General features: G+C 50.8%; 2 protein-coding genes across 9 annotated transcripts in view; one reads left to right on the top strand and one right to left on the bottom strand.

Annotated features, from left to right (window-relative positions):
- Positions 1 to 8,631, bottom strand: part of wdr33 (WD repeat domain 33) — an 18,185-nt gene extending 9,554 nt beyond the window's left edge. Inside the window, exons 1-7 of one of the 4 annotated variants that reach the window (XM_006806988.3) lie at positions 8,416 to 8,631; positions 7,748 to 7,914; positions 3,896 to 4,113; positions 3,741 to 3,809; positions 3,477 to 3,581; positions 3,284 to 3,379; positions 3,005 to 3,156 (exon numbers count right to left, since the gene is read on the bottom strand). In XM_006806988.3, the coding sequence (XP_006807051.2) occupies positions 3,005 to 3,156; positions 3,284 to 3,379; positions 3,477 to 3,581; positions 3,741 to 3,809; positions 3,896 to 4,099 (626 nt within the window). In that variant the 5' untranslated portion in view covers positions 4,100 to 4,113; positions 7,748 to 7,914; positions 8,416 to 8,631. The other 3 variants (XM_006806990.3, XM_006806989.3, XM_006806991.3) reach the window with 3 other exon arrangements.
- Positions 8,632 to 10,748: 2,117 nt separating this feature from the next.
- Positions 10,749 to 18,472, top strand: LOC102798692 (uncharacterized). Of its 5 annotated transcripts, none has more exons than XM_087831858.1 (16): positions 10,749 to 10,871; positions 11,706 to 11,760; positions 12,558 to 12,648; positions 14,288 to 14,359; positions 14,516 to 14,611; positions 14,698 to 14,918; positions 14,989 to 15,148; positions 15,222 to 15,350; positions 15,459 to 15,587; positions 15,807 to 15,911; positions 16,010 to 16,140; positions 16,227 to 16,320; positions 16,400 to 16,489; positions 16,796 to 16,993; positions 17,130 to 17,230; positions 18,352 to 18,472. In XM_087831858.1, the coding sequence occupies exons 2-15, from the start codon at positions 11,735 to 11,737 to the stop codon at positions 17,217 to 17,219; spliced, it is 1,632 nt and encodes a 543-aa protein (XP_087687984.1). In that variant the 5' UTR covers positions 10,749 to 10,871; positions 11,706 to 11,734; the 3' UTR covers positions 17,220 to 17,230; positions 18,352 to 18,472. The 5 variants fall into 5 exon arrangements, with proteins under 5 accessions (XP_087687984.1, XP_087687983.1, XP_087687979.1 ...); XM_087831857.1 differs by having other exon boundaries at positions 10,751 to 10,871; positions 11,706 to 11,754; positions 15,222 to 15,377; XM_087831853.1 differs by having other exon boundaries at positions 10,752 to 10,871; positions 15,222 to 15,377.
- The last annotated feature ends 1 nt before the right edge of the window (position 18,473 follows it).

Raw genomic sequence — 18,473 nt, 5'->3', positions numbered from 1 at the left:
GCCTCCAGCCGATCCAGGACCAGGACCTCCTGAAACACGGCTCAACAGGTAAACCAGGAACGGAGGTTCTGTCACCGGCATCACCGCCACCACAGGTACGGCACATGATCGCAGCGGCAAGTGAAGGAAGGCTTTATAAAAAGTGGACGTTCAGCTGGTGACACGCCGACGGAGGATTTCAAACCTATAGTGACATCAGCAAACGCGCCGCAGACACCGACCTAAAACCAGACACACGTCCATCTGACGCTCAGACGTCTCAGCACCCGGCTGAGTCGCCATCGTCGGCCATCGTCAGACCTCGCTGCACAAGTCTGTATCACTCACTTTAATCTTTGACCGTTCACGCTCAACTTCACCCTCCAGCTCAGAAGAGTTTCATCATAGATGACCCCGTGACCCTCCTGCAGTACCATCAGTGCCCAGCAGAGGGCCTCAGTCTTCTTTCTGTGTGTCTCTGAAGATGAGACTGTACGTTTGCACATCGATTACATGTGACAGGTGGAGCGTAAAAATACCCTGCTGTCTCTCTCCGTGCGTGACACTTTATGTTTTCCACTTGACTGTCCTTCCTGATCACACTGGCTGCATTTCCACATTAACATATGATTAGAAACTCCTGGACAGCAGCCTGCTCAGACACTCGGCTGTAGCTTGAAGGTTACGGAGCTTCAGGTGGGACCAGGCACAGCGAGCTGGTCTGCAGGCGGTGCACAGAAGCTGCTCAGGTGGCAGGAACTGGGATCAGCTGATGGTCACGAGAATAAAGCGCTTGAAATACACGAGCGCACGTATGCCACAATCGTCCTAAACTGCACAGGGAGCCATGGTTACGACGTCCACCAGCTGCCCCGCCCACTCCTGCGTATAATGAGCAGGCTGCAAGGCTCCGAGGTTATTAAGGCAGAGTTAAAGAGAAGCTTTGACAGAAGATTTAACCTGTGAAAAATAAAATTATGAAATACTAAAGTGCTTCATCTCATAACAACACCTGGTGAGGGGGTGGAGGGGCGGGGCTTTTAAGACCTCAGGGCGACTGCTGTTGAAATTATGTGCTCTATAATAAAACTGATGCACGACTGTTTAGCAGAGCCAATCGGAGAGCAGGTAACGCCTTTGCTTCAGCGAGCTGTTTATCGGCCTCACAAATAGGAGAAGAAGGACTGCAGCTGAGCTCTGAAGACTAAAAACATTTATGTTTGACTCGCTTTGGTTTTGGCACCATTTAAAGTCTCTGCTGAAGTTTAGAGAGGTCACTCACGTTTAAACCATCTGAACTCCACATGACCTCAGACACATTTTACCCATGGGCCCAGCTCCTGTGCTAAGCTAGGCTAGCAGCTTCCAGTTTTTTTCAGCTCATTTGTCAGGCTGGAGCTCAGCCTAGCTTAGCATGAACACGAGGAACAACACAGGCTGAAACGAGTCAGCAGCAGGTGGTTGTTGAGTTGTAAACGCCGTGTGAACCACATTTAAACACATTTACGGTGGTGAAATGAGGTGGTGAATCAGACTTAACAACAGCTGTCCTGAGGTGAACATTGTTTAGTTTGAGTGGACCAATCATCCTCTGCTGTGTAAAACTCAAATTTAAACATAACCAAACACTATGACATCATTGTGTCTTGATGCATGCTCAATCTTCCAGGTAAGGAAATCCCCCAAAGTTGATTCTGTTCATTGGATGTTTTCAGTGCAGACGCATGTCGTCGTCATCATCATCATCAAGTGTCAGCTGACTGCAGATTTCCTTATAAACATCTGCACCTCTGACTAACAATGGGCGGTGAGGTCACCTTCATGATCGTTAATATGCAAATTAACCTCAGCATTGACCAACGAACATGTCACTGATCATGAAACCTGCAGTCAGCTGATACTGAAGAAGTCACCTGAATGATGATGAAACGTTTCTGCAACTGAAAAAGTCCAGATGAGCAGAATCAACGTTTCAGGAGGACATCGCTGTTTTTAATGTGCAGCTGGAAATGTAAACAGACCAATCAATAACATCAACTCAGAATTACTGACAGAATCACAGACAGGCTGAAGGAACTGGACCCAATCTGAGCTGGTCTCCAAGGAGGCTAAATGATCCTGGTGTCCCTCACACGTACACGTGCATGTTTTATTTAGCCTCTGGGCTAAGCTAGGCTAGCAGTTTCCCCTCTGAGCTAAGCTAGGCTAGCAGTTTCCCCTCTGAGCTAGGCTAGGCTAGCAGTTTCCCCTGGTTTTCTTTTCAGCCTCTGAGCTAAGCTAGGCTAAGCTTCCTAGTGGACTTGCCTCGCACTAATAACTACAGTTCTACAACTGCACTGCTGGAGGAACCAGTGGATTGTGGGTAACGTAGTCCTGCCCTGACACTAAAAGGACGAAGCTCTTTGGCCAAATGTTCCTGGTATTGTCAACATAGACGGTGGACAGAGTAACAGGAACACCTGCAGAGGACTCAGGAGTGGCACACCTGATGACATCACTCTGTACAGGTGTTCCTGCTGGGGGTCAAAGTTTAGCTTGCTGGTCCCAGCCTCGCCCTCAGCCTGACTAACCAGAACCAAACGGCCCTGCTGTGTGACGTCATTTGTACCCTGATGATGTAACAAACTGGAATGACGACTGCCCAGCTGCATTATGGGAAACGTAGGATCCCTGTGTTTAAGGTGCAGACTTTGAGTTCAAACCTTTATTTAAACAGCTACAGTTTACTTTATTGATCCCTCCTCAAACTTTATTGGAGCCTTTATTGATCTCCTCTCCACCGACAGCACGGGCGCGCCCGGAGCAGATAATCACTTGTGATCACTTTATTTGTGTACACAGATAACAGCTCATTTGCCACAGCAGGTAGAATATGAACAACAGATCACTGCAGTGTTGCAACAGCACACGCTTACATCTGTCATTACTCGACCACAACAAAAACAAAATGTGGCGCCCCCGTGTGGCCGACAGCGTGCAGCACAGACTGGCCAGAACTACAGAGAATGGGAGATTGGGTATAAACCTGGCTTCTCTAATCGCCTCCTTGTGAGCCTGGAACATCTTCACGTTGTTCATGTTGGACTGCCAGTACTTCACGTAGCCACCGTGGTCGGCCGTCAGCATCCACATGTCGTTGTGAGACCAGGTCATGGCCCGGACCGGACTATCGTGGGCCTGCAGGGGGAGGACGGAGAGGGGGGACGTTAGGGACGAGTGAAGCCTGCTGAGACTTAAAGGTGTGATTCAGGCCCTCCTGTGCAAACCAGTCTTAACTGGGAAGGACAGTGGGACGGCTGTTTACCTGTAAAATGGTCTCGAAGTTGAAGGTGAGTCCGTTCCACAGAGTGAACTCCCCGCTGGAGGCTCCGGTCACCAGGCGGCGGCCCTCGGGAGTCCACTGGAGACAGACAGGAAGCACAAACAGTCACGCCTCAAACGGCCACAGCAAACATCCCTGTGCCACAAACAGGTGAACAGGAAGTGATGCGGCTCACCCTGATGACGAACACGGGACACTTGACTTTGTTGGTGGAGGTTCGCACGAACTTGGTGGTGACGGCGTTCATCGGGTTACTCAACATGCCGATGGGAGGAACGAGCTGCGGGCGAGACGAGAGCGAGACATTTCAGACTCGTATCAGGTGAAAACAAACTCAGAGCTGCACAGCGGCGTGCGCTGTGGGCGGGAGCTCCTGTGTGACACGTGTGCTGGGTGTAAGAGGGTCGGGGGCTGCCACGCCCCCTGCTGGCAGACTCACGTCGTTGTAAAATCCTGCGTCGGGCTGGATGGCCCTGAAGTCTCGGTGGTCTCGCTGCCACAAACGGTTCTGCAGAGAAAGAAAAGACAGCGTGACGCCTGGAACCCGATCACGTGCTACACGGCGTGCTTAGCGTTAGCTTCACAGGTGCGCACCTCCAGGTATCTGATGACGGACGGGTTGTAGTCGATGGTCTTGCGGTTCACGGCCTTCCTCATGCGCTTGCCATCAAAGGTGAGCTGCTGCATGGCCTGCTGCTGGGCGAAGTCCGGCCTCTTGTAGAACACCTGCCGCGGCGCCTGGTGCTGGAAACGCGGCATATGGAAGAAGCGCTGCGGTGAGCCCACGTCCGTCGCCATGGCGACCGGTTAACCTGCAGACAGAGGGCAGAGAGACTGCGGTTAGCTCGTTTTCGCAGGGGAGGAGCAAACAGTCTGTTCCTGTTGCAGCGCCAGGAAGACGCAAACACTTTAAGCTCCTCCCCCAAAGAAGAGTCACCGGGACCAGCTTTTCAAAAGTTGGAGGAGCGAGAACAAAACAATAAAAAATGAACTTCAAAAAGAATTTTACAGCAAAAAAACCAACTGAATTTAACCTTCAAAACAGACAGACGCAGGACAGCGCGAGCACCGGCGCCGCGAGGTCTTAATCCACGTCTGTCCTAGATTAAGACACGCCTTCGTGCTGTTACCAGGTGATGTCACCAACATAAACTTCAGTATTTCAGACATGAACAAAAACAACCTGCCTCAGTTTCTCCAGTAATCGTGTTAAACACCAGTGAACTTGGACCACAGCCCGACCCCTGAACTGTGCTCGACTTATTACAGCAGCAACAGCAGCAGGGCGCCAACGCGTCACAGTTCCTTTTTTTTTTTTTTTTTTTTTTTTTGCCTGTCCCGTTTGGCTCTTTTGCATCAGAATTATTGTCTAAAGGCGAAGAAAGATGCCCAACGGATTTTCTTTACCAAATTGACCATCCCAGCTTTGCCGTAATGGTCCATTTGATTCACCTTTTATTCTTTATTTTATTTTCACTTGCTGAATACGGGACAGACTTGACTGGGGGAAAGAAAAGGGAGAAAGAAAGAGGGAAAGAAAAACAGTTGAGAAGAGGGACGGGGGAGAAGGGCGAAAAACAAAAACCAACAGAATAAGCAAAAAAATAAATAAATAAATAAAAAAAAAAGAAAAAAAATACATGTATCGATCACCTGGATCACCTGTTGAGAAAGAAAAAAGAAAACAAGCAGAAGAAAACGAGAGTAATACAATAAACAACATCACAATGATTTATGGGAATATGACAGTAAATACTAAATATTAAACATTATTGTGCAGCACGTAAGATCGACAGCACAGTGTGCTTTGAGGTAGGAGCCAAAAAGGGTGTAGTTTGTGTGTGTGATCACCCGTGTGTACACCTGTGAGCATGGACGCGCTTGTTTTCTTAAAAGGTTCCCTCATGTAATGATCTGCTAGAGGGTGTGGGGGGGCCACTGCCCCGTCCTCCAGGGCATGAAGCAGGTATGGAGGAGATCAAAACTCCAGACATCCAGAGACCCCCAGAACACAAGAGACCAAGGAAGACCAACAGAGGGGCAGCCGCGCCACTGTCCCAGAAAGAGCTGAGGAGAGTCCCAGATGAGGGGTCACCCAGCAGCCACGGAGCAGAAGCCAGGGGGGGTTGCAGCGACGTGCCCGTGAGCTCCGCCGGCAGCCAGCTGTGCCTGAGTGACCGAGCCCCAGGCCGAGAGGCCGGGGGCACCCCACCTCCGAAGTGGCCCAAGCGAGCCCCAGGCTCCAGGCCCCGATAAGCAGCCGCCAAGGAGTGAGCCGGTGTGTACCCGGACGCCCACCCCCGGACACAAAGAACCACCAACGCACCGATGTCTGAGGGAGTCCGCCCCCGGCAGGGGAAGTGGTGGGGGGAGATAGGCCTCCAAACCTTGGAGGGCCTGAGCTGTCCTCAGAGAGGTGGCGTCTGATACCCAACCTGACATATGGACACAGACATACAGGCACACACAGATACAAACATCCATTCCCACCCTCATGCTCTCATATGCACTTACTCCACACTTAACCAACGTGGAGACAGACATAGAGAGACGCTGTACACACAATCACACTCCCCAAGCGTACTCTACAAACCAGGTCTAGGTACCCTTGCCCCTGGAGGGGGGAACTGCACCCAGACCCAGGTTGTGTTACCCTTTTTCCCTGCGGTGGGGAGAAGCAGACCGCCCCGACTCCGCAGCAGCAGGGAGGCCCCACACTCCAGACCCCAGTCGGACGGCCAACTCCTCCTCCTAGCCCCCCTGCTCCAGCAGAAAGCAGAGAACGAGGGTGAGAGAAGACTCCTAACCTCCCTCCACCCGCTCATTGTAGTGTTGATGTATGTGTGTTCTAAGGTGCATTTAAAACCCAGGAGGGCATGGAGCTACCTGCCAGAGAGCAGCAGGTAAGCGCATAGTCCCTCCTGCTAGCCCTCAATGTCTACGTGTATTTAAAATTGAGAGGTGGGCAACGACGCCAGGGGTGAGGTGTACACCCTGATGGTAATTGGGATTCCGTGTAGCGTGCCCACCCCGTGCCAACGCGTCACAGTTCCTGTCAGATGTGCAACACCTGCGAAGGTCAGGTGGGAGGGTCAGGTGTTTGAACTGACCCACATTCAGCTCAGAGTGACAATGAGACGCCCACCCGCAGTCTGACAGACAGGCCACGGACAGACATGTTCACCTGATGTCCTCACATGTCGCCGCAGCGTGCCCCGCAGCGTGCCCCGCAGCGTGCCCCGCAGCGTGCCCCGCAGCGTGCCCCGCAGCGTGCCCCGCAGCGTGCCCCGCAGCGTGCCCCGCAGCGTGCCCCGCAGCGTGCCTCGCATCCACGTCTTTACGGCAGCCTCTGAGCAGTCTGATCACACCAGCGTCACATTAACATTTTAACAAACAGACAACGTCACAGTAAGGCTAGCGCCCAGACTCAAAAACACAGAAGAAGAACGTTAACCCCTGCCAAGCTGCGCGTGCCACAGTCAAAGCAGACCTGCTGAAACGCTCACAGGAGACAGGAAGTTCAGGGAAACTAAGGTCGCAGAATCCCGGGAAAACTCCCCGGAGCATTCGGCCTCATCCAGCTGCGAAGCTCGGACCGGGATCGATCGCTCGCCGCGAATGACAGACGGCAGCTTCCAGAAAACCCCAGACTTCAGTTGCCTAGGTTACTGTCTAACGTTTTTATCAGCAGTATCCTGTGCTCTCATTGGTAGCTGCTTCTGACCCATGAGTTTTTCGTGACCCGCCCACTTCGCACCAACAGGAGTGATTTCAATGGTCACCACTGTCACATTTGTACTCATGTTGGCACCAGTGTGGACACAGCCAAAGTGTTGAACCTGCTCATCCACAGCCAATCACATCACTCTCTGTGCTGTGAATGAATCAGTCCTGCTGACTCCTCGTCTCTCATACCTGCTGGAGGCCAAAACAGTCCAACTGTGACAAGAGCCGGACGTTAGCCAGGCTGGATGCAGGCTTTGATCCCTCTGTAAGCACATCAGTCCCAGGTTCTAAGACTTAACTGTGCAGTAAAATAATGGAGATATTCTGGAGTCACAGATCATCATCATCCAGCTGCTCCCCTCGGCTTCTCCACAGCAGATCATCTGCCTCCATCTCCTCCTATCTCAGGGTCCTCCTCCATCACACCAACCCTCTGCATGTCCTCCTTCACTACCTCCATGAAGCTCCTCTGAGGTCTGCTCCTGCCTGTAACACGTACTCTCCCCACAGATCTCAAACACACCAGTCCACAGAGCCTCCTGCACCACCCTCACAGCTGCTCTACGCCATGTGTGGTCCACTATTGTAACTTTAAAAGTTAGAACAAACAATGCTGACTGTATATGCAGGTAGTTCATTTAATATTTATAAATGAATCAGACGCATGTTTACACAGCAGGTGAGCTTATACACTCTCACAGCTGGTGACTTAGTACTGACCTGTTTTTATCTGCATTTACAACTGGCCTTTCTGCTGCTACATGAAGGAACCTGAACAGTACACCTGACAGGTAACCCGCTCCTGCCTGCCGTGGAGGAGCCGAACACTGTAGTGATTTCAGCCCGAGTCATCATCCTACCCGCAGGCTGTGGACTTTGAGGAGCAGCTGCAAATGTTCAGGAGAAACGCGGTTTAAATAAACTTTACTAACCATGCACGCTGTGAAGCGATCACAGTGTGGAGGAGCTGATGTATCACGGGTCGGCACACACGGACTCCTGCAGTGAGAGCCAGCCACCGAAACCACCTGAGGAACGCGCACACCTCACAGAACACCTGACAATGACCTGCGGTGAAAACCCGCCGCAGGCTCGGGGTGGGGGTATCCCGGATTTAAACGCAGCGGTTCCGGCTGCAGCTGGGCTAACGCGGCTAACTCGGCTAATAGTGCTAGCGGGTGCTAACCGTTAGCACGCGCCTCCGCGGGAACGCTCCGTGGGAACGCTCCGTGGGACTCGTGAGCCTCGGCGCGGATACAGGTGGGATTAAGACGATGAGATGAGCCTAGCCCGCGCAGGTGTGCCAGGTGCGCGCGGACGCCTGCAGGACGGGGTTAAATGGCGGCTCGGAGCGGAACAACAAGGCGCCACTGCGCTCGTGAACTCACCGACAGTCTCCGCAGCAGGTAGCTAGGTAACTAGCGCGCGCTCAAGGAGCGCCGCGGGGCTTCGTGAAGTGGTTCTCCTCAGGAGCACGAGCGTCTCGGACTGCACTCAGCTCGGATCGAAGCACGTTTGCTTGCTTCAACCTCCACCAGACTCCATCATGACGCTCCGTCTTCTTCTCGGCTTCTCTGCTGAACGGCATGCCGGGAAATTTTCGTAACGCGCAAAGGATTCTGGGATGCTGAGTTTTACCTTCGGCCATTTTCTGAACGCTGTAAACGGAAAAAGTCGTTTTTAAACTACATAAACAACAATAAAACCTCCGTTGCTGCCATCACGGATGTGCTGAAGCATCTGCATGACCTCAGAGTGTCGCTAGCAGCAACTATCTTTAGTTCAATCGGACTCAGTGTTGTTGGATTGTTGTCATTATACAAAGAGACACAACAAAAGAACCAGCAGGGGATTGTGTAGTGATAGTCGCTATTAAAGAAGCTACCCACAGGGGGCGCCCAGGAATGTAAAAGGGAGGTCTGGAAAATAAACAGCTAGCTGTAGCTAGCACAAGGAGCAGTTTTTGATGTTTTATTCTTAGATGAATAGGAACTTCACAGTTTGTGAATCTGAAAAGCTACTTCAGATATTCAGACCTAGCCAAAGACACCGCAGACACAGATTTACAGTCCCGGGAAAGCAAAATACTCCTGTGGGGTCAAAGGGGTCAAAGTATGCGCACTACGCGTGCTACGTACGGTGCGTACGAGAAGTGCGGAAGTGAGAGGCTTGTGAAATGGGACGGTCTACCCTTCCTCGCGCTGTTCAGGTTGCCTAGCAACCACGATACTAACCGCGAGAAACGTTTCATACAGCTTTGTGTGACAGAAATGAAGGAGAAAAATGTTTTGTTGGTCATTCATTTTTTGTCATGACATCACTTTGATTAGCTGAGTATCTGAGGCTGAGACCACAGGACTGTAAAACATGATTGTTGGGCTGCATTTCTGTGCTGAACAGTTATTTCAAGATTAGCTAGTAAATAACAATTAGCTGATGTTGTTCATGAGACTAAAATCATCTCACTGTGGTAATGGAAATATAATATGGCCAATATTATAGTTATTGTCAGATGTGTGTGTGTGTGTATATATATATATATATACACACACACACATATATATATATATATATATATATATATATATATATATATATATATATATATGTGTGTGTGTGTGTGTGTGTGTGTGTATATATATATTACAGCAGTGGGCCTGAACTCTGGGTCAAAGATTCAAGTGGCAGTTATTTAAATATCCCATCACCTTAAATCTTCACTCAAAGACAAGTATCTTTGACAGTGTGTATACAGATGTTTTATATATAAGACACAAATATTGTTCGTTTAATATGTTGGCATTATTACATTTGACTCAATTCTTACATATATGTGTAAAAACAAAATGTACGAGCTGTGATAACTGTGTCTGATAGAATGAAGAGTAGACTGATATATGAAATATTCCTTTATTGGGTGAGAAAATCAGACCATGTCATAACTGCTTTAAGTCACACAGAATAGATATCAGAGCCTTAAACAGGCTGACTTCTGCTAAATGGGTCAAACTGGCCAGAAAGTCTACAAACACATAACATCCTTATAGAATATGATGTAACACTATAGATCAACTTAGCTCAGAATATATAAAGCATATAAACAATTACAGCAATATGATGCAACAAACACAGCAGTGCTACTGATCCAAAATACTCAAAGCTTCATAGAACTGAAACAAACATTTATTTTAGCTCCATTCTGCTGCTGATACATACTTTAGGTTTCTGAACATTAAACTTGTTGCTGCCTTTCATAGTGTGTAACTTGAAGGCCCTGAGTACTTTCTCACTTAATCACACTTAAAATGCATACTTCAAGCGTGCAGACCCTGAATTGGGACACAGCTACAGAGCTGTCATCTTCACCTTTAATGACATCCAGCATCCACCTGTAGAGAGGCGTGGTCAGCGCGGTGACTGCGTCAGAGTGAAGATGGGTGTTTTTATAGCATCATGTAAAAAAAAAAACAAAACCTTGAACATCAGCGGGACAACAAAACAAAAGAAACCTGATTACATTTCAACATGAGTTAGATTAAGTTTGGTAATATTATTTAAATTTCAGCTTGTTGTCATCATGCTGATAGTTGTCATTCTGACTGTATCGTACAAGAAAATAATAAAACAGACGGATCACAGAGAAAACAAAAACAGCAAAAATCAATACGTGAAATGAAGAAAAAGGACAACAAATAAAAATTAAAATGAATGCATTTGCATGTAGGAGAGAGGAACAAGGGGTACATTAAAAAAATTAAACCGCGATATTACGTCATCGAGGCCTCCCCAATCACAGAACGAGACTTCCAGTAGTCTCACGTGATTCTCCTTCCAATTGTTGCCGGTAAGTTAACAGAAAAACGTTTTGTTTTGTTCTTTTGACTAGTTAAACGGAAAACCGTCTCAGACTGGACCGCTGCTGTACGGGACAGAGGGCCGGAGAGGCACCGAGTTAAAGTTAAAGTTTCTCTGACACTTTAACCGGTTTGAAGTCTCCATCCCGCGGCTCTCGGGTTAGCCCGTTGCTAACGTTGCTAGCCTAACCGCCACCAACGGCCAGCCCCGTCAGGCTTTTACTTTGAAAGAGTCTAATTTTTAATGATTTTTAATTAAAATCTGCTAATTCAAGTCTGAGGAAATCTGTGGGAGAGAGCTCTGAATCATTTAAGGGAACAGCCAACAGTCTGCAGGTATTCAGAGGAAAACCACCAAACTACAGTCTCTTTTTAAAGCTTCCTCTAACAATAAAAGCATTAAAATAATAATTCATGGTCAGAACAGCTAAACCAATGTAAAGTGTATTTTTAATTTTTCCCTCCCTGGATCTTTTTAGTGATTTAGACTTTTATTATTCAGACAAATGAAAAAGGGAAACGTGAAAGTGAGAGAAGTGAAGGAAGGTTAAAAATGACAAAAAGTTAAAACTACAAGAAAACCAAAATAAAAGTACATTTAAAAAAGAAAAAGACAGAAAAGTGAACTTTTAACACCAAGAAGAATCGAGTCTGATTCAGTTTATTAGAATTAATGAAGTTCACAAATATTAAAGACTGAATACTGAGGTGGAGATTTACTAGCATGAACTTGTCTTTTGTTACTGTATCTGAAATGAAACAGTGTGTGTGTGTGTGTGTGTACGTGTGTGTGTGTGTGTGTGTGTGTGTGTGTGTGTGTGCAGGTCTTCGTGTTTCCCTCTGAGCAGCAGAGATGAGCAGTAGGAGCAGCAGGTGCTGGTGAGAGTACACACACAGACACAGACAGACACGCACACAGACAGACACACACAGACACACACAGAAACAGACACACACACAGACACACACAGACACACACACAGACACAGACACACACACACACTGGCTGTTTCCACAGATTCAGTTATCGATCGTCCCATCTAACGATCGATAACTGAACAGTACTCCTGTGTCGCCCTCACTGTCCTGTAGGGGGCAGACCTGGTTCTGCTCCTGCAGGGTCCGGTCAGAGAATCAGACTCCTCTGACCTCTGACCTCGGCCATGTTAGCTGACATCACTCTTCTTCATCACTCTGGTGCTCAGTTTAAGCCTCGGCAGGTCCTCTTCATCCCGAAGCTGCTGCCCTGTGATTGGCTTTATATTTGCGCCGAGGAGCGGTTGAGCAGGTGTACTTGATAACGTGTCCTGGCGAGCGTGCGCAGATTTCGTGTCTGTGTCTGATGTGATGTCACCGTGATGCGTTTTATCGGCTTGACGTGTCACACCACTTCCAGGTGCGGCCCCGCCCCCTTCATCGGCCACAGTGCGTTCTGTCCCCACAGGCGCTCACCCTCACCTCTGTCTATTTAAAACACTTCCTGTGTCCAGTGGGCTCTTACACGTCACCTGACACTGCAGCTGCTTTTATTTTGGTACATTTGTCATTGCCTCTCCCCAGTTCCCACCAGCAGGGGGCAGCAGGTCACACTGTAGAGAAGTTCACTGGTTTTGAATGACTTGAAGTGTTATGCAGAGAGCTGCGTGCTGATTGGCTGCGTGTGTGTTCTGTGTCAGTATGAAGGGTCGCTCCGGCTGTTGGGCACGTAACGGCCCGGGTCGATTCTCCAGAGCCGCTCTACAGAAGCCTGCCTGGACTAAAGACGAGGTAACACACCGACACTCTGTGCACATCCTGTGTCCTTTCACAGTAAAAGCCCTCCAGCTGCACACTTTTATTATGAAGGCACAGGAATCTAAAGCTCTGAGTCAAACTGGGGGACGTACTCCAGGAAACAGGGTTAGCTAACGACTCTAAGGTGAAGCGGTGGGTGGGTGTTACCATGGTAACAGACTGTGTGACCTAAGCTGCTCGCTGTTGTCTCGGACTCCTCATCGCATCTGGACCTCTCGGTGAATGTCAGGCACCAGCCTGAGCAGAGAAGCTAGACAAAATGAAATGGTCATAAACCGCACCTTTCTTATAAAAACCGACTGGAGGGCAGATCCAGTCTGTTGCTATGGGCAACTGATAACCATCAGTAAACTGTGCCTGTACCAAAATCGATCAGTGGCCCAAAGTGATCAAATGTTTTGTCCCGTTAAAGACTGACACGCCGTCATGTGATTAAAGGGGAGGCTCTGCTCTTTATTTACCCGTTGCCACGGTGAAGCTTCTTTGCTCACGCTCACAGCTGACTCGGGTTTGATGTCCTGCTTCCGTGTGTTTGACTTGTCCTGGTGTAAATCCAGCTTTAACCTCACATGCGTGTTAGCGGGTGAACTGAAAGCTTTGGTCATTGTTTATCAGACGCCTCCTGCCGTAGGACTCGAGCTTCCCTCAGATTTGGAGCAACGGTGCAGCCGATTGGCTCAGACCGACGTCGCACACTTTGACTGAGCATGCTCGGACGTAGAGCAGGGCGATATGACCCAAAATATTTATCACGATATACATTTAAAAATCTGTGATAACGATATAACTGACACAAGACAAAATACTTTACAACTCCACAACTTTATTAGTCCAAAAACCCATCAATGTATTTTCACTTAAACAAGCAGCTGTTTTTATCTGCATTAAAGTTATATAAAAATGTAACAGTGCAAATTCCTCACTGACAGTTTAACCAAAAGGCGTTTCCAGTGGAAACTGGCCGACATATCCTCAGCATAACCATGTTTAATATCCACAACACTTAAAAAGAGGTTAAACACACACAATACGGTAATATTATGTTGAAGCACAGTACGTATCACTCCGCGAGGCTCCGCCTACGATAGCCGTAATGCTCCGACAATCCATCAAGCGGTGCAGCTTCGTAGCTTAGCAAAGTCGTCCTGAAACATCTGACAGATTTTCGAGCGCCGGGATTATAAGGGGCTCTGTCGACTTTCAGAAAAATCAAAGGATTGATTTTAAGTGTCGTATTTTCCAAACAACACGGTAATAACGACGGCCCGCTAGCATGCGCTACCAAAAATAGTGCTTTGTTGTGTATCTGACGGACGAAAGCTAAACCAGTTCCACACCAGTGAAGCTGCATCTTTACAAACCAGTTCAGGTTTCATTCATCGATCCACTTTCGCTCTTCTCATTCTGCGTCACCGCCGTGTGCGTATGTAAACAAAGGCACTGCGCATGCGTGTTTTACCCATATTCTGTCGCCATATTTCATTTTCCTATCGTTGCCCAACATCACACCGGTGTTACCGTGAACAGTATGATATGGCCCCGCCCTACTCGGACGTTAGTTGTTACTGAGCACGTGTGGCGGCGTTACCGAGCTACTGCTCTCCCTCCTCAGGACGAGAAGCTGCAGCGGCTGGTGAAGGACCTCGGAGCAAACTGCTGGTCTTCGGTTTCCCTTCATTTCAGAGTGAGTAGTTTGATTTCAGGGTCGCTCAGCTTAAACGACCTGTGACCTCAGCCGTGACCGGGGTGAGAGAGTCGCTCACAGACGTCACAGTGAAGGTGAGGAGGCGCCTCGTGGCTCTGCAGTTTGAACATACGCCACCTTCTGTGTCTGCCTCAGGGTCAAAGGTCACCGGTGGAGTGTCAGCGGCGGTGGCAGCAGATAAAGAATCCAGACCTGGTCAAAGGTCCGTGGACGAAGGAGGAGGATCACAGGGTGAGGACCGTCACGTGAGCGCCCCCTAGAGTCAGACCCTCCTCGCATCCGTCATCGCTCATGCTCCGATGTCACTTCCTGTGCAGGTCAGAGAGCTGGTGCAGAAGTACGGCGTGAAACGCTGGTCGCTGGTCGCCAAACACCTGCACACCCGGAACGGGAAGCAGTGCCGCGAGCGCTGGCACAACCACCTGAACCCGACAGTGAAGAAGAGCAGCTGGACGCTGGACGAGGACCGCGTCATCTGCCAGGCGCACAGGCTGCTGGGAAACCGCTGGGCCGACATCTCCAAGCTGCTGCCCGGCAGGCACGGGACTCGTGGGGGCGGGCGGGCGGCGCTCGTGTGTGGTTACCCGCTGACCTCTCTGTGTTCTCAGGACGGACAACTCCATCAAGAACCACTGGAACTCCACCCTGAAGAGAAAGGTGGAGAAGGAGGGATACCTGCAGGTCCTGCGCCTCCACGGCTCCTACGTCGCCTCCACCTCGGCACCGGCATCCAAGAGCTGCGGCCTCCCCCGCAGCATCCCTGCAAAGGTCACCACCTGCCTGTCTGTGAGGTCAGAGGTCAGTGGCGTGCCGGTGGTAATGCTGACATGTCGTCCTGCAGGCTGACAGTCTGTCGACCTCGAAGGACGAGTCCAGCTGCGCCTCCGGCAGTCAAAGCGTGTGCATGCGCCACGGGAGCTCCGCCCATCTGTGCTCCTCCTCTGCCGGATCTCTGAGCACGAGCAGACCGGTAGCATCCGTGGACCTGATGGAGGCGGTAACCGTCTGACTGTCAGGCTCGCTGACCGCTCGCTGTTCTCACCTCTGCTCCACCTCTAACCTGACTTTTTAACCGTAGAGCCTGGAGACGTGGAGCCACGACTCAAAGGAAGTGACATCATCGCTGAAACAGCCCCCAGCACTGCTGCCCGTCTGCCCGCACAGAAACGACGGCCACCTCTCCGTCATGGGCCTGAAGGAGAGCAGCGTAAGAGACCTGCTGACCTCACAGTGGAGAAGGCGGGGTTTAGTTTAGAATCAAATATTAACAGAGAGCAGAATCGGCAGCGCGAGCTAACGTCTGGCAGGTGTAACCGTGCCGCTCGGCGCCCTCACTGACCTTGGCGTAGCAGCTGAACTTCAGCTGCGAGTCGAGCCGGCAGAGGGCGGCGTGCCGCTTTAGGTGAAAGCCGGTGTTTGTGTGCAGGTTGCAGGTATGAAAGAGCGGGAGCTGGACGGCGAGGACGACAGCTCGTCGCCGTCGTGGAGCAGAAGCAGCCAGATGGGAGCTCTGAACTTCTCCCCCTCAGAAGTGAGTCGAGCGGGCGTGGGCGGAGCGGGCGTGGGCGGAGCGGGCGTGGGCGGAGCGGGCGTGGTCGCTCTGCAGCTCTGATGTCTTCTCTCGTTTAGTTCTTCAGTCTGTGCGCCGCTGACAAGCTGAAGCTGCGGTGTCCACCTCTCACCTCCACCCCCGTCTGCGCCCTCCAACACCCCACCCATCAGGAGGAGGAGGCCTGCCCACAGTGCAGCTCCAGCACGCAGTATGGCCACCGCCTCACTCGCTCTGAGCACGCCACAGTTCACTGTCAGTATCGATGAGTGAACTGAGGCGGGCTGCTGTGTTCAGGACGCCCCCGGAGGTCCGAGAGAAGGTCAGAGTGTCGCTGATGTCTGCTCCTCAAACACCGACGCCTCTGAAGATCAGCGCGAGCCCGGGCGAGGTGAGCCGTGCTCAGTGTGAATCATCAGGCTCAGTAATCAGCACGTGGTCGATAATCAGCTCCCGTCCGTGTCCCTCAGGTCTCCGTGTCTTCCAGTCTGACGATGACTCTGATGTGGGAGAACCGGACCGTGGATCCTGACAGTCAGCAGTCGGGCAGCAGCTCCGAGGTCAGACGCTCCTCACTAACAGCTGTGGGCAGGTTAAAGGTCACTCGGGGAACAGGTGAACAGGGAGACATCGGCGGTTGAGTCGCCGCTCTGACTGTGCTAACTGCGTGAACATGGGATCACCGAGGGCGACCACACGATGTCACCGTGGTCGCTGTGGCGTGCCGGGTTGCCTAGCAACGCCATTGTTTAAATCCGTTTTAATCTGCTGCACTAACATGATGCTCGTGACACAGACGCACGCACAGCAGGCTGTGGTTACGCTGCAGGGCTGCACGGGTCTGACCTCCGACCTCTGACTTCCAGGTTCAGGGCGAGAGTCTGCTGACCTCCATCCTGGACGTGCAGGTCGACCCCACCTCAGCTCAGCAGCAGCAAGTCCAGGCAGAGTGCGGCTTCTCCCTCGACAGCCCCGCCTCAAAGCCAGGGTTGGACGTGTGGTGGAGCCAGGTAGGCTACCTGGACTCACCTGAGTGCCCCGCCCACAGCACCAACCCCTTTGAGGTAACAACCTGAACCCAGAACCCCAACAGGTCACAGCAGGTCAAAGGTTAAGATGTGTGTGTGTGTCTGTGTGTGTGTGTGTGTCTGTGTGTCTGTGTGTCTGTGTGTGTGTGTCTGTGTGTGTGTGTGTGTGCAGCTGAGTGGTGAGCTGCAGGTGGTGCTGTTCGGGCAAACAGAGGATCAGATGATTGTGACGGAGCAGGCGCGCCTCTTCATGGAGCCGTGACCTTCATGCTGGTACGTCTGCTCCTCCTCCTCCTCCTCCTCCTCCTCCTCCTCCTCAGCAGCTCAGCCCAGTGATGGAGCAGAAACAGGAAATGGAGCCATGGTGGAGCAACGCCATCACTGTGTTTCCTGTAGAACATCTTTCCTCTGCTGCGACCGGCCCGCTCGCTCAGTCACCTGCCTCCACCTGCACCTGAACGCGCTGATGTCACAGTGACTTTTGTACCGGGGGCCAAAGGCATTTCAGCATGGCTGCTTCCATGGTAACGCTCAGTGATGCACGCTGACAGGACTGCTGCGTTCACTGACCGCCGTCTCTGTGGGAAACACAGAGCTGCTAGCTTCAGGTTGTCTCTGAGCTCGTCGCGTGGTGTCTGCGGTAAGGTCGCCTCGTCGACCCCGCCCACCCTCTTCAAATCCAACAAACGCTTGTGCTGCCATCATTTTAAAGACATGAATGCAAGTTTCTGGAGGTTTCATTCATCACATGGAACAAAGACAGACTCATACTTTGTATTTTAGGGTGTCCAAGCTGAGGCCTGTGAACCTGACACGCACCAGCAGAGCCTCTGATGGGTCCGACTGAGACGCACCGACCGCTGAATATCTGCAGAAATGTTTAAATGTCTTTAAATGACGGCAGCACACACACCATCAGCTGATTGACATGTGTGTCTGTGTGTGTGCGTGTTGGGGGGTTGACCTCTGATCACCGCTACAAACTTGCATTCATATCTTTAAAATGATGGCAGCTCAAATGTTTGTTGGATTTGAAGTGGGTGGGCGGGGCAAGGTCGCTGTGTCCACCCAGGAAGTCTTTGCTTAGTGACGTGCGCGTGACATCTTCTTACCGTGCACACATGCAAACTCACCTCCATGTTTGTGGGAGTCAGTGGCGACCATATTTTGATGATGCGTACGCTTGGGCCGATGATGCGTACGGGCAGTTTAAAGGCACAGACACACGTTTGAGTCTCAGGCTGCAGCATCGCGGCGTCGCTCGCTCACAGCTGTGCTTTTAGCTGCTTGGACAGACGGCTGAGCAGAAGGACGGACTGACAGCCAAGGCGTTTATTTTGTCCTGATCAGCTGACTCAGTGTCTGACTCCTCCTCTTCCTCTCCTTTGTTCCAGCTGGTCATCCTGAAACTTCAGAGCGTGCTCAGTCTGTCGGCCCTCCAATCATGAGTGTTTCAGCATCAGCGCGGCCTCATCAGCGTGTGACGTTTGACTGATTGATTGATTGACTGATTGAC

The sequence above is a fragment of the Neolamprologus brichardi genome, chromosome 18 (genome assembly GCF_056152115.1).
Source record: "Neolamprologus brichardi isolate AB-2024 chromosome 18, ASM5615211v1, whole genome shotgun sequence".
Classification (NCBI taxonomy): Eukaryota; Metazoa; Chordata; class Actinopteri; order Cichliformes; family Cichlidae; genus Neolamprologus; species Neolamprologus brichardi.
The sequence above is the reverse complement of the archived record's forward strand: the minus strand, read 5'-3'. Positions and strand labels throughout refer to the sequence as shown.